The sequence below is a fragment of the Erpetoichthys calabaricus genome, chromosome 1 (assembly GCF_900747795.2).
Source record: "Erpetoichthys calabaricus chromosome 1, fErpCal1.3, whole genome shotgun sequence".
In the NCBI taxonomy this organism is placed as follows: domain Eukaryota; kingdom Metazoa; phylum Chordata; class Cladistia; order Polypteriformes; family Polypteridae; genus Erpetoichthys; species Erpetoichthys calabaricus.
The window spans coordinates 214667061-214683327 of NC_041394.2; the positions used below are offsets into that span (position 1 = coordinate 214667061).

General features: G+C 36.8%; 3 protein-coding genes across 3 annotated transcripts in view; 2 read left to right on the forward strand and 1 right to left on the reverse strand.

Annotated features, from left to right (window-relative positions):
* The window catches only part of dnajc2 (DnaJ (Hsp40) homolog, subfamily C, member 2), a 63680-nt gene extending 62879 nt beyond the window's left edge, over positions 1-801 (forward strand). Inside the window, exon 17 of the mRNA XM_028811561.2 lies at positions 661-801. Within this exon, the coding sequence (XP_028667394.1) occupies positions 661-729 (69 nt within the window). The 3' untranslated portion in view covers positions 730-801. The remainder of the gene's footprint in view (positions 1-660) is intronic.
* On the reverse strand, positions 747-15209 carry pmpcb (peptidase, mitochondrial processing subunit beta). The gene is made up of 13 exons (XM_028811576.2): positions 15068-15209; positions 12604-12741; positions 10472-10558; positions 8710-8839; positions 7898-8096; positions 7730-7809; positions 6638-6750; positions 3925-4068; positions 3514-3674; positions 3140-3225; positions 2923-3011; positions 1044-1119; positions 747-957 (listed from the first exon to the last, which is right to left on the reverse strand). Exons 1-13 carry the CDS (start codon positions 15152-15154, stop codon positions 893-895), a joined length of 1455 nt encoding a protein of 484 aa, XP_028667409.1. The 5' UTR covers positions 15155-15209; the 3' UTR covers positions 747-892.
* The window catches only part of napepld (N-acyl phosphatidylethanolamine phospholipase D), a 98183-nt gene continuing 96378 nt past the window's right edge, over positions 14463-16267 (forward strand). Inside the window, exon 1 of the mRNA XM_028811606.2 lies at positions 14463-14606. The gene's annotated coding sequence lies outside the window, so the exon portion shown is untranslated. The remainder of the gene's footprint in view (positions 14607-16267) is intronic.

The following is a 16267-nucleotide window of genomic DNA, read 5'->3' on the forward strand; positions in this document are numbered from 1 at the left end:
ACAGCACTTCATTCTACAAGATAATTATCCCAAACATACTGCTAAGGCAACAAAGCAGTTTTTCAAAACAAAAAATGGAAAGTTCTTAAATGGCCAAGCCAGTCACCCAGATTAATTCCAACTGAGCGTGCCTTCCATATGGTGTGACCGAAATGTAAGCAAATATCCATCAATGAAAATCTGCAATATTTGATTTGTAATTGTAAACTGTACGGAAGGGTAAATCAAGGAAAAACCTGTCTTTATCCTAAACACCATGGAGTACACTATATATCCACAGCTTTTTTTTTTTTTTTTTGTTGAAAAACGTAACTAGTTTAAGCTAAAATATTTTAATGCAAACAAAAATATGCAGGGTCAAAAATCAATGGCTTATTATAATAAAATAGATTAATATCAGATAAAACCTCATCACTTTTAATGAAACATTGAATAATAAGCAATTTCTGGGATTTTCAAAATATTTATTTTAAATGTAAATCATGTTTCATGCATCTCCTAAATCCTTTTATTTTTATTTAGTAGATGTCAGAATAAGTTTGTAAATCAGTTTTAATAACTGGACTAATATACAATACAGCATTTTAAATGTACATTACAAAATTTAACATTCACAGAATGCCACGGAAGTTTCTAATTTTTTTTTTCCCTTTTACACAGGAGCTTGTTGAGATGGTTAAAGCCAAAAAAGCTGCACAGGAGCAAGTCACTGCTAAAAGTAAAAAATGACAAGTGTAAACAACCAGTGACCTTTTATTGTTGTGTGTTTGTCTTTATTTTATAATAAAAATACAAACGGAAGTATTTGAATATTTTTTTGACTCTTAAGCAGTCGTTAAGATGAATGTAATCTGCATAATTCTATAATAAATATTAAAATGAGTTTTTATTTTTAGGTTCGTAGCCAATACATCCCACTTCGAATTCTGTTGTAGTCTGGGAGCTGTTCTATAGGACCTAAATTGTTTAAAAAAAAAAAAAAAAAAAAATTAGTAGATAGTCAAAAGGCATACAAAGCTCCATTTAAATAAACTAGTACATACCAACAGCTGCTATTGCTGGGCATTTATCATAAATGTATTTAGAACACACTTCTCTAATGGTTTTTGAGTTTATTGCCTGCAACAAGGACAGAAACACAATCTGATTATTTTAAGCAAGGCACAAGAAAAAAGTTTACAACTGCAGGAAAGCTCACCAAGTAATATTCCCATAATACTTCCCATTGACAATTTGCTTAAATAACCTGAACTGACTCCTCTTAATCCAGAGTGCAATTGTTTTTACTTTACTTTGCCATCTTCGCAAATGTGGAAGACTACCAGTAGCTGCATGATGCTGCTTGTAGCCCTAATCTTGTTCATTGAAGGACTGCTCAAAACCATTATCACTTCATGTTGTTCCCTCAGTCCATCCTTGTTAGACCTGACCACACAAATATTTTTTGTACTCTTGTAGTCAGCTTTTGATGTTCTGAAGGTAGTGAAATATGCACCATATTTATATCTCATAATATATTGACACTTCAATTTTTTACAGGCATTTCTCATAACATCAGATTTAGCCCTTCTGAAAGATTATTATTATAACATATACTGGTCATACTGTTTTGATTTAATCAATTCTTCTGTACAAAGGCATGAGTCAGTAACATGACAAAGCTTCACACAGGAGCTTACTTGTTCCTGCAGCAAAGAGAGAGTAGATACCAGATTGGTGCTTGATGATCAGTTTACTGTATCTACAGTGGGTACGGAAAGTATTCAGACCCCCTTCAATTTTTCACTCTGTCATATTGCAGCCATTTGCTAAAATCATTTAAATTAATTTTTTCCCTCATTAATGTACACACAGCACCCCATATTGACAGACAAAAAAAAGAATTTTTGAAATTGTTGCAGATTTATTAAAAAAGAAAAACTGAAATATCACATGGTCCTAAGTATTCAGACCCTTTGCTCAGTATTTAGTAGAAGCACCCTTTTGAGCTTACAGCCATGAGTCTTCTTGGGAAAGATGCAACAAGTTTTTCACACCTGGATTTGGGGATCCTCTGCCATTCCTCCTTGCAGATCCTCTCCAGTTCTGTCAGGTTGGATGGTAAACGTTGGTGGACAGCCATTTTTAGGTTTCTCCAGAGATGCTCAATTGGGTTTAAGTCAGGGCTCTGGCTGGGCTATTCAAGAACAGTCACAGAGTTGTTGTGAAGCCACTCCTTCGTTATTTTAGCTGTGTGCTTAGGGTCATTGTCTTGTTGGAAGGTAAACCTTTGGCCCAGTCTGAGGTCCTTAGCATTCTGGAGAAGGTTTTTGTCCAGGATATCCCTGTACTTGGCTGCAACTCTGTGACTGTTCTTGAATGGCCCAGCCAGAGCCCCGACTTAAACCCAATTGAGCATCTCTGGAGAGACCTAAAAATGGCTGTCCACCAACGTTTACCATCCAACCTGACAGAACTGGAGAGGATCCCCAAATCCAGGTGTGAAAAACTTGTTGCATCTTTCCCAAGAAGACTCATGGCTGTAAGCTCAAAAGGGTGCTTCTACTAAATACTGAGCAAAGGGTCTGAATACTTAGGACCATGTGATATTTCAGTTTTTCTTTTTTAATAAATCTGCAACAATTTTTCAAAAATTCTTTTTTTTGTCTGTCAATATGGGGTGCTGTGTGTACATTAATGAGGGAAAAAATTTATTTAAATGATTTTAGCAAATGGCTGCAATATGACAAAGTGAAAAATTGAAGGGGGTCTGAATACTTTCCGTACCCACTGTATAACTGTTTTCTAAGTAAAGAGCAATCAAATAATTTAGAAAGTTTTCCAAAAGCACTTCAATTTACCATATTTTTGTATCAATTTACCAATTTATTGTCACTCCAAGTAGGTGCAAATCCTAATGGGAGCAATGAAGGTTACACTTACCTCAATTCTAGCTTCAAGTTCGGGAAGTGGAATTCTGCGACCATAACACAACATCTGTCGGCCTATATCTTCACAGATAGGAGTGGATCCTGTGAAAAAGCTGACACTACTCAGTTGACATCCTGGTTTGTTTTAGATGCTCAAATTTAAAGCAGAGGTGGCGGTGAACAAGTTATGTTTATACTTTGATAAAGTCCTATCAATATGGATACCTTACCATCAAGCTGTAATAGCATATTTGTTTTTAAAAGGTTCTTGGCCCTTACAACTTCACTTTCAGTAACACTTGTGCAAAGACGCATCCTAAAATGATTTAAAAAAAAATAAAATTAGTTGAGTTTTGCCAAATAGAATTTTAAAGTGAGCTTGCACTTTGTGTTCTTGTCATATCTCTGCTTATGTATGACCTTGAAAATGATTAAAGCATCTACAAATCTTTGTCAGTATTATGTAGCCTTTTAATATGGTGTAGATATGGAAACTGCAAAGTCATTTGATTTCAGTGCAACTTCACTGAAGCCAACACGTTTACTAGAACATCAAAATGCAATATTAAATCAAAACATCTACATATAGAAATAAACACTGTACCATTCTCTCTGAGTAAAGTGCATCATATCCTCAATGGTATTTGGCTCACAGACCATATATAGACCCCAGAGTCCCGTGTCCGTGTAACAAGTGTTGAAGGACTGGAAACTATGGCACAAGTTTCCTTGGCAGGCCATCTGGGCCAGTTTGCTGGACAAATTCTTCAGTCAAAAGCCATGAAGAAGAAAGTGAAAAAGAAAAACACTTTAAATCCACAGTGTTTTTCATTTCTCAGTATACTAAATTAATCCATTATTGAAGATTTTATCATTCACTGGCATTCTAGTAAATTGCGAGACTTAAATACTGTGTTATATATTCAGTTATTTTAAACACGACTTTGGTTCGTTTGAATAACTAAAACATACAATTAATTCTCTGTAATTTAATTTCATAAGTAACTTCACTCACCACACCACCTCCAAACGATCGGTCCCAGTTTCCAATGAGTGTATTTGCTACCATTAGAGGAATTGTGTCTGGGTGAGACCAGCCAACAGCTTCTATGGATATGGCAATGTGAGCCAAAGGCATCTTGTCATCTCTGACGCGAATCTGATTCAAAACAGGAGCAGATATATACTTGTAATCTCTGTAAAAATAGTTTACTGCTAGTTTGACAGTGGTTCTTAAAATAATACATGTATTATAAAAATTAAGGAATGCTATATACACTAATCTTTGCAGAACTCTGGAACAATTAAATATAGGAGGGGAAATCAAAATGTTGAGGGCATTATCAATTAGAAAACCCAGTTAAAAAAAGGTTTTATGGTATTTTCCAGCATAATTCCTGTGAACATTGCTATCACGTTCGTGATGCTTTTCTGAACCACTCAAAATGGCTTGTCTTATTATTCAGCCACTCTTCCTTGTATAGTGTGCCCCAACCAGGGAGTGCATTAGACAGATGAACAGATGTAAGTGACAGAGAGCCTGGTCTGGAGGAAATGGTGTGGGCTCTCTTAAGCCAGTTTAAGATATCAACCCGGCACAGGAAAGTAAGAATATTGTCAAATAACAGAATGAGGATGGGCAACAGCTTTCGTTGCTGCTCTTCACTGAATGTTTTGGTGTTTTTGTCCATCAAAACACCATGGCAGCTGTATAGACATTTGGGCACATTTACGAAAAATCTCAACATTCTGGTACATGATGTCAAATGAACATCCAAAGGTGTTTCACTTTCTCCCATTACAAATTAAATGACTGCAAAATACTTACATTTAAGTTAAAGATTACTTAAAAAGATTTTGCGGTTTTATGTCATCTGTGTTGACTTGGTTCTGCACCAAGAAATGTAGCCTATGAAACACAAATGCCAGGCACTTGCATTTCATACATTTTAGTAAACAGGAGAAAATCTTTCGCCTCCTACAACATGAACACCATAGAAAACTGCTTTCTGGTTCAGGATCAGCTTTTTATCACCCCTCATATACAATATATTTTCTTAACACAAGTGAAGTTGTGCTATCACAAATTTAATATACTATTGCATCAACTTAGCATTATTCATACACATTAAGGCTGCTTCAATAAAATCTGTTTCCAGAAAAAAAAAAGTCCTCATATTCTTCAATTTAATGTTAAGATTAGATGGTGTCTGCTTGTCAGAAGGGAATTCTTGTTACTTATGATGTAGGGCATCTGCCTGGTAAAAGAGGAGTGGTTTCTTGCAAAATTATTTTCAATCAGTGATTTAACCAAATTACTGGGAAAAATCTTTAGTTTGAACACAACACACACTTGTTTTTTTTTTTTTTTGCATAAACAAGTCCCCAACATCCTAGAACAGTGTAAAACTGAAGTAACTACTACTTGAAAATCATGCCAACCATTAAGATGCCCAATGCCTCCTGCAAAGTAGGCAGCAGAAAACATACAATAGCTTAAAATATTATTCAGTGTTCCCTGGCATATCATTAACTCGTTTACTACAAAGACATGGTAAGTAGTATTAGCTGGACAAACGAATTTGATGGACTAAATGGACTCCTCTTGTTTTTCAGATTTCTTATGATCTTATATTGCAAGACAGACAGAAAACTGAACCATTCACAGTTAACATATGAAACTCCTAAGTAATGATACAAGAAAATTACGTATATGTATGCTTTGAAATTTGGTCCTGCATGTGACAAGAGGTCCATGCAAAAGTACCATTTTTAAATAAATAATCGCGTGTCGAGAAGTGAGGGCTCAGGTCAGGTGCAGGTGGAACAAGCGTGCTTCACTCCGGGATTGATTGGGAGGAGCTGGTGCAGTGTAAAGTAGAGGCAGGCAGTTGGGAAACTCAGCCCCAGCAAAGGTGCATGTGTCCAACGCTCAATAGGGGAGCTGAGGGTTGCTTTTGCTGAGCATTCCAAGAACAGGATCAACCAAATGTTGCAAGTGGGCCCTCCTGAAGGTTGTGTGGTGACAGCGGCTGGGAGACAAAGCAGGGTTTGTGGGTATGTGCAAATTCTGAGGGATGGTAACAAGGGCACAAGTCATGATTGCGGCACCCCAGGAGTGAGTAGACCCTGACAGGTGAATGGAAGAGACGTCAGATTTTAAGAAGGTTGCACCAGGGCTTGCAAGTTTTTAAAGAACTGCTTATGCTTATGATTCTGTCCTCATTTGAATGGATTATATGATGATTTTTAACCTCACATTACAGATTTTATTGATTTATTTATTGGGACAACATTAAGCACTAAACTGTTTGGTTTTAATAAAAGCACTGACACTTTTTCACCAACCCCTTGCTGAATGTCCTCATTTGCCAGGCTCATCTAAATACATGACTATCGATGGTTTCAGGTTGAAGGGGCTCCCGGAAGTGATAAAGGAGCATGGAGCGACCTGGACTATCACGCTGCAGTGCATTGTAACTTAAAGAGCAATTACTATTACATAGTTGAAAACAGTAATTTATAGGGCATTAATACATTTGTTTGAAAGGAATAGATTAAAATATAAGTTCTGTATACTGGCTGTATTTGCACATCTGATAGCCTTTCATTAAATTTTTTTTTTAATTTGCGAAGATCAGTAATGGCCCCCTCTTAGGGGCCAGTAAACCCAGTTAAACATACAAAAATTTAAAAGTGGAATTACCCTCAAGGTAAATTCTACAAACCTCACTTCCTGTGAATCTGCATAGAGGAAGGGCTGGAGCATCACCTTTATATGTTGAAGGTAAATTACCAAAGTGATACTTGGCAAGATCAATCAGCTCACTGTGAGATACACCTAATATAAAAAGATATTAACAGGTAAATACAGTACTGATATATGGTATAAAACAGTTATAAAGAGGATATTATACTTACAGAAATGCCGACTTATTAATGCATTCTATAATGTTATATCCCCAACAATTGTAATGTTAGCTGCTTGTATAAATGAAGACAAGCTTAAGCAGAAGTCTATATTACCCACTATGTACAACAGTACATACTCACTTTGTCTGGTGCTGCAATAGTGCTTGTACAGTACATCAAGTGTTGGCATGATTTGTTTTTAATTTATTTAAGTAGTTCAAAATGCACTTATTTTCTGCTTACATTTGAACTATAGGTAATAATATATCACTGCATGGTTTTAAATCGAGTGTTTGTCAGACATGGGATGTAATAAGAGTAAACGACTCTTTTTACCTCTCATGGATATAAAAGAGAGTAAGCTAAAAAATATAGTAAATCTGCACTTTTTAAAATTCATTAGCTTCTTTCAAGATTCATTCACATTAGTAAAACATTTTTGTAACGAACATAATCAAGATAGAGAGTTCAAGAAGTCTTGCATACTAGTTGATATCTTGACAGTACTGGCTGTGACTTTGCTTGCAATGATCAATATCCTGATATTTCAATGCGGATGGGCCAAATATATTTTTATTTACATTAACTATTAGTAACATATTTTGGGTATACTTCTGTACTTCAGATGGCTTGATAAACAGGTATTTGACACTCTCCTAAATGTTGCAGAAGTGCATACTTTAAGTGTTTCCTGAAGCTAAGAGTTAAATCATTAGCTCCTTAATAAAACTGAATCAAAACTCTAAATCACGTTAAGTGGAACCGTGTTGCACATTCATTGTGACCTAATTTTTAAAGCATTATAAAATAAAACATTAACAAAAAAATTTTGTTAATATTTACTATTTAAAACATTACCATAAAATGAAAAGAGATATATTTCAAAACAGATGAATGGAGATACTAACCACCAGCAGCAGCCAATACAATCCGAGGCCCTTTATAGTGTGTTGTGATGTATTCCACAAGATCATTACGATTTATAGATCTGTAAAGCAAATATATAATCTTACCAAATACATCAACATGAAAGATTAAACATGTTATTTCTTCAGTACTTTTTTATTTGGACATACTTTATATTTTCAGTTGGCCCAAGTATCGTACGACCCAGAGCAGTGCTCTGATAGGCTGTTGCATGAAGATAATCAAAAACAACTTCCTGCAGGTTTGTCTCAACTTCCTGCATCTCTCGAAGTATAACCCCTCGCTCACGTTCAATCTCAGCTTCTCCCAGGGTACTGTTCTGGATAATATCTGCCAGTATTTCCACAGCTGCAATGCACAAATGTTGTTACTTAAATATTTTATATATTACTAGCTGTGTAAGCCTGTGTTGTAAAAAGCCATGGGTCCTAGAAACGATTGAAATCATCAGAAAAAAAAAAAAAAAATGAAATGTAGAGATGTCAGGTAATTGAAAGGAACTACTTTCGGCATCTCTCTCCTTGGAGGATTCGTTTGGCCGACGTGCTCGCATCATTTGTGCAAAAGTAAAACTGATACCATTTAGCTGATGTTAGCCACTAAGCCACTTTGTCTTTCTTCTTAGGTTCATTTTGCTGATGTTCTGGCCCCACTTGTGTTATTAGCAGTTAAGCGAGTTTTCTGTTTCCTCAGAGGCAGAGCCTTACCCTGACTCCACCTCTCACTTCTGGGCTGGACAGACACACACACACTTCCATGCCCAGACGTTTATATAAGATTATACCAAAAAGGGAGCCAGAACCTGTAAACTGCTTAAACAGAAACTGAACTTCAAAAGACAATGTCACAGACTGCATCTTAGGCCTTTTCAAATAAAATGACATTCTTTTATACCACATCCATCACCTACTGTATAAGCTTGGAAGCCTACATGTGCATGCCTCTGTTCCATTTCTCATACCTCGAGGTAGGTCTTTGGAGAATGCCTTAGCATAATAAACAGTTTGTTCTCTGGATGTATAGGCATTTAAATGAGCACCCATATTCTCAATTTCGAGCTCAAGATCCAGTTGTGAACGTTTCTTTGTGCCCTGAACAAGAAAAAAGGAAAAACAAAAAAGTTTTAAAATGTTACGTTCGGTATCTGTCATAAGGAAAGAGAAAAGGCTGTAGGTAACTGTATTGGCTTTCAAACCAGAAATCAGGCTAAAAGATTAAAATAATACTTCATGTGCCAGACTTCATTACTAAGTCATAAATACAGTATTAAAAATACAGCCTATTGTTCACACCTCAGCCTACACAAACCAAGCAAGCAGTGAGTTGATCCTCTTCAAAATTATATACAGTATATGCATGCTTATGTCTTTGACAGAATAGGAGATACTTTTTCAAGAGCAGGTCACATTAAAGGAACAGTTATGTGAATCAATATTCTTGAATAAAAACTTAGGGTCCAATTAATGTTAAAAAATAAGGATGCACCGATACCACTTTTTTGGAAAACGAGTACGAGTACGAGTACTTGCATTTCAGTACTCGCCGATACCGAGTACTTAATAAAAACATGATTTAAATTTACAGGTAACAGCTTTAGTCATATAATTTAACAAAAAAAACAAGAAACTCTCGTCTATCCACTGGGAGGTTAGGCTAATTAGCGACACGGGGATAACACTGCTTGTCCAAATATCCGTGGTGAAACTAAACGCAGAGGAGGCTTGCAGTAGGCTGTGGATATGTTTTTTCACGGAGTCGTGTAGTTTAGGCAGCTCCGTGTCAGTCATGTAGTGGCGGCTTGGGACATCATATCTGGGCTCCAGAACATGGAGGAGACGCAGGAATCCCACATTTTCTACCTCCGAGAGTGGCTGGTCACTCAATGCAATGTACTCGATAATTGCCTGTGTTATTTTCACAGCACGTGGATTGTCTCTGGACATTTTCTCTCGTCTTGCAAGAGTTTGCTGCAGCGTGGGTTGTGTTGGTTTGGAAGCATGGGTAAACTCTTTGTACTCGTTGTCGTGTTGGGATTTTAGGTGCTTGATTAAATTACTTGTGTTAAATGCGCTACCTTTTAAGCCTCCTCTGGACAATTTCGCTGAGCACAATTTGTAGTCCGCCTTTGTTTTGTCGTCTTCATTCACTTTGAAATAGTTCCACACGGCTGACATGTCTCGCCTCGCCTTCTCCCCGCTCTGAGTTGCAGCCGGGGCCTGGGGGCGGGCACTCGGCGCCTGCGATTAACCCCTTACACGCCGCTCAAACATAGACATTTCTCAGACCGTGGTATCGGTCCCCGGTATCGGGGGACTTTTAACGAGTACGAGTACTTTAGAAAATGTGGTATCGAGGCCGATACCAGATACCCGTTTCGGTATCGGTGCATCCCTATTAGAAAATATTCAATGGACATTCAATGGCTTAAATACAGTATATCACAGGCTGTAAATTAACCTAACATGAACAGACTGCAGACATAGTTCTGTTAATATTGTTTCATAAAAACTAAATACAATTATATTTTGATTGCAATGAAACTGTACACTGACAAAGCTCTGGATTATCTGAAATGCAGTGACCAGTTAATAGCTCTTTCTGCCAAGCATTCTGTCCAGGGAATAAATATCTTCTTGCTCTGAATACAAGAACTGAAATATAAGTAGAAATAAATAAATATCAAATGGAAAACACAAGAGCTTATGCCCAGTTAGTCTACTTACTTTGAAAGCCATATGCTCCAAAAAATGAGCTGTTCCATTGTTCTTCTCATTTTCATACCGGCTCCCAGCATCTATCCAAAGCCCAACCTTAAATGACCAGACACACCAAGACATCAATAACAATGAAATAGTCTGCAATCAATATGACTGACAGTGTCATAACCAGATATCAACAAAAGATTTTCCAAAGATATTTTCTTTACAAATGTAATGTTCATGGTTTATTTCAATTAAGTTTCAATAAACATTCTTTCTTGACTTCATATTTCAATATACAGTAGGTTTAGAAATTGTTGCAGCACTGTCTGTGTAGAATTTGAAAGTGTCTGTATGGAATTTTCTTCATTATCCTAAAAGACTAATTGGTGATTCTGAGTTGATCCTGTATGTGTGAGCATGCTCTGTAATGGGAAATGCTCTGTTCAATCTTGCCACACACCCAGTGCTGCCAAGACAGTGAAAGGCTTCCCGTGATGCAGGGTTAGAAAAAAAAAAAACCAAAACTGGATGAACTGTGCATGTTTATTTATTCTTCTGGTACAATACTTGCTCAGGTCATGACTGCAAAGCACTACTGAGGCTGGTCAGTCAGAATATTAACACCACACAGCTCTTTCTGTTAAGGACACGTATATGATTGTAGAAAGGGTAAAAGTATTATAAAATAACTTCTCCATCCTGTACAGTCACTTCTGGCATGCAATTTAGGACCATTAGCGCTCATGTTCCCTCTTCTGGACAATTTTCCCCCTCCGATTATAAGGCTCCTCAACACAATTCGTATTGACAGCTGCACTAGTGTTTGTCAACTAATGTTGCATTTAATGTATGGTGTTTTATTCACTCCGTCTTTTGTTGGCACATTACTGCTGTCTTTAGTCTAAGACAACTGAATGTTGGAATTAATTTTATTATTGAACTGAATATACACAAATGTCAACGGTAATTTTTCTTATACAGCCTACTACATACTGTATTCTATTTCATAAACATTGTCTTGTGTAAACATATCATGATCTGAACGGTTACATTTTTCAGTCACTGTCAAAATCTTTTTTATACATTAAACATTATACAAGTTAAATCTGCTCTGTAACTAAAGAATAATAGCCAAAGTGTATTATATCTCTGACTTTGTATTTGATTATCACCACCAGTGGCTTTGTGCTACATGGGTTAACTTTTACTGACATAAGAAATGCAACTCCAGTAAAAATTATTTCTGGTTACATTTTTTAATTTTTATTTATTATTTTAATAGGTGACACTATTAAATTATTCTAAATATTTTACATAAATGACAGGCATACAGGTACATTAAGGAAAGATATTACGTAAGTTTTACAATATAAAATACTGTACTCTTGCTCAGTCGATACATATATGGACTTCTTTGTCATTTTTTTTTTTTTTAAGTTCAGAAATATTTTAGCCTTTGGGTCTAATGACAAATATGCGTACTTTGTCTTTAGACTTGAAAGTACCATACTCCTATTAAATCAGTTTTATGGCACTGAAGGCAAAATACTTGGCAGATATGCACTAGAACAACTATAATACTTTTTAGATGTATTTACTCTTGATACATCAGTATGTCTCTCCTTAGAAATTAAGGGAATTCTGCAATATCTGTCATATTTATCAAATGTTGTTTTTGAAATTTTATAGATGGTTGTAGTAAGTTACAATCATCAAAACAGGAACAGGATGAAAGAGTTACACTACTCGATAACAAAAATTATAAACTTCAAAGCAAATTGCACCATTAACTGAGAAGATAACACCAATCATCAACATTTATATACTAAAATACAACTCAACACGACTCGAGTAATAATGCTGCAAAACATTATTTTACATGGTACCTTTTATAGGATTTACTATCATAAGTAACTGATATAAAAAGTAAAATATTGACACTCACCCTAGTAAGTAATTGTATTATAATATAGACATACGTTAATGCTACTGCTAATTTTATCATGATAAAAATGTTCCTTATTTTCTTAGAATATATTTACATTATTAGTAACTGTTTTGACAGTAGAGGCATTATCACAGGTCTAGCCACAACTTTAATTCTGTACAGTTGATTCAGTTCATTCAAAAATATAACATTTGTTTTCACTCACTGTGCAGGTTGTGAGACCTGAATCTTCAGAGGCCACCCGCAGTCCATTTTCCAATGATGTCAGTTTGGTTTCTGGAACATTTAAAACCACCTGACTTGCTGCTTGTATAGATCTCCATCTGTTGATTCCAAAAATGGGCTTTTTTTAAATAAAGAGAGGACAAAACCTAATTAGTTATATCATTCCATGAAATGCTTCTACTCAAATACCTTCACGCTTAAATGGACTTGTATGCATTCATCCTTATTTAACCTGCTTATCTAATTCGGACATATATTATTTATATCATAATTAGGCAGCATTAAACAAGGTATTAAACACAAACTAATAAAGAAACTGGAGGAGAGTAATAAAGGAACCAAGAATATACAAAATTACTTAAAAGAGGCTTAAGCATTCATCATCCGTTGCTGGCTTCATTAACATGTATGTAGATAATGTGACTGTCTCAAAAGCCATTACAGCATTTGTAAATCAGAAACTGGGTGTGACACTGGAGGCATTGTTAAAACTTCACAATATTGCCTTTAGATCAGGTGATAAGGTAGATCTCTGTATAGCAACGGCAAACCTATCTTATCTTGGGACATCACAGCAGCTAAGCAAGTATGACAAGAAAATTCACAGCCACTTTCAGGACACCTGAGACACATGGCACAAGTGGCAGAGAATCCATGCCATCACAGACTATAAGAACTTCTCTGCAGGGGTGGTGCATCTTCTTCTAAATAACTTCATTTTTTTGACGCCCAAACAACATACCTGCAAGGTAGTGCATCCCTCCTCAAGAGGAACAGGTACTGTGTGTGTCCACTGCTGACATGAGAAGAACTTTGTTGAACCTGCTGGACTAGTCAACATACCTGGCCAAGTGCTCAGGGAATGTGCAGACCGGATATTTTTGTAAACACCATCAACATTTCCTTAGGCAGGAAGTCATCCCAAGCACTTCATAACTACCACCATCATACCCGAACCGAAGAAGTCCTCTATCATCATGAAATACTTCAAGAGGCTAGTCTTGGGCAATTTGAAAGATGGGATTCCCACATCATATGACCCTTCCCAGTATCGCCTGAACCATTCCACTGTAGATGCCATATCAGCTACTCTTCATCTGGCCCTATCTCATCTGGACAAAACAGACACTTATGCTAGAATTATTTTCATTGACCTTCGTTCAGGTGTCAACACTATCATCCCTCAGAAAAACACTATCATCCCTCAGAAGCTCATAGGGATGTTGAGTCTGCAACACTTCCTTATGCAACTGGACCCTGGATTTCCTGACAGGATCACCCCAGACAACCTGCACTGGAAACACCATCTCCAATACCATCACGGTGAGCTCTGGTGCCCCTCTGGGCCATGTACTTAGCCAACTTCTGTTCACTCTGCTGACTCAAAATTGTATGGCTGCATAAGTTCTAACACCATCAATAAGCTTCCAGATGACACAACAGGGGTGGGTCTTACAAACCACGGCCGTCTTAACATATGGGTACTGGCCGATATTTCTGTTTTGCAATCAAAACAGGGACCCAAGTGCACTATGCCCAGGGGGTTATGATGCAGTTAACAGAATGGAGATAAGCCTCTCTAGCTTTCCTAACGGCAGATACATTTTCTTTCTGTTATTACTGCTCAATTTCAACTTCTTGATAAACCGCGGAAAGGCCCACCACCGTCCCAGTTACATGTTCTTTTACTTTCTGATAATTAAATTCCCTTTAACTTTTCAAAAAGTTTTCTTATTATAAAGGCACCGGTACGGAATCTGCCGATACTGCACCCTCTTCTGTGCTTTGTGAGCTCTGATTGAGGTTATTGACGATCAGCTCTCGGAGCCTCGTAAATCTCACGAGTGTGCACATAATCGCGGATTGCTGAAGCCGTCGTCAGTTAACGAGAAGCACTTGGCGTTCGTTGGACCGACTGACCTTCGAATGGAAAACTGGACCCGAATTTATAACCGCGCTTCGTGGAGTACCCCCACATTTACAGTATGTACTTTTTAAAATATATGCGACAGGTCTTTTCTCTTTCCCTCAACTGTTGGTTCACTGGAACAAATATCAGGCATTTGGTTTGGTGATTAGGAAAGACATTACTCGCATGTCCTTTGAATGACCTAAAAAGAAGAGAGGTTTGAGTTTAACGACAAATGCCTTCAACGATGATCGCGTAATACTAAAAAAAACTGTTCTCCTCCAATACTATTAGTTTCAAATAATACGAATATCAAGACGTTCTGAACATAGTTCTAACTGTTCTAAATTACTAACGTTTAAACACCCACAATCATTTTAATAATAATAATTCCTGTGCCCATCCACTTGAATGCAGACTCGAACTGCACACCAACAGAGGACTCCTCGTGATTCCCCGAAACACTTCAGTCGTCAGAGGACAAACTGACATTCTCCCAAATAAAACTAAGATAAGGTGCTCTTTCATTACTTACTTTACCAGTATATCTGGAATTTGTTAAACCTTTCCAGACTGCTTTTCTGCCAAATGTTTTCAGCAAACATGCAAAAGAAGCCGCCATGGCGTGTGCGCAGAGAAAAATGGTCCGATTTACTTGCTCAGCTACTGAAACAGAAGTTCCCGTTTATCAACTTGTTACTGTCAATGAGGGCCAAGAGATTTGTGCTCTAACGGTACAGTTAAGCTTTTTGTCTAGATGCCCCAAATGGGTGTATGCAATATAAACGTTTGTCTTTGAGTACATATGTTATACCATATCAGTAGACTCAAAAGAACAGAGCAAGGCTACAAATCAAATCAGGATTATTAGAGCTGTGAGCCATCAGTACCAACAACTGCACTACAGTGTCACACAATATTTAAAAAATAATAACAGAGTGTTGCTTTCTAGAGAACTAAAAATGTACTAAGCATTTAAATCTGTATGTCACATCTCTTCAGGTTAGTCATGTGAGACATACTTACAGTTATATGATGGTTTGCAGTGCTTATAGATCACTGAGGTCTGCGCTTGACTTTTTCAGGCATAGCAAAAACCACTAATGAGAAAAACATTTGAACAAAGCACTGCACAAACTCCATCTATGGTGGCCTTATGAAGTTGCAGGTCTTTTTTTTTTGATCTCAGATGGCAATCTATTTACCTGCTTTTTCATTACATTTCCAAATCTGGGCAGCAAATCAGAAAACAACTCAATTTCAGAATGTAGTCATCCTGTGTTTCCAAGGTTTATTGCAATCAGCCTGCAAAAGTAGGCTTCCAAGTATATCAGATTTGAGAATTCTTTTATCCCCAGAGTTAGAAGCATTTTGAATTCTAGTAGTGTAGGGGTCTTGCTGTATTCTAAATTCTAATCATGAACTGTTATATGTGTGTTTACTGATTGTAGCATCGGTTGTCATATGTTGTCACTCGGCTTATTTTCTTTTAGCCATGTAACAATGTCCTTTGTTTTGTACTTACATTCTTCAAACTAATCCCTTTTACCTACCTACCTATGTACCTACCTACCTACCTAAATATACAATATGTTCATCTTCTCTGAGAAAGCCTGCAGGAACATTGGAAGAACATATCAAGGCCACAAATCAAATCAGGATTATTAGGATATTGAGACATCAGTACCACAGTGTCACAAAATATTTAACAAATAGTAATAGAGGGACGTTTTCC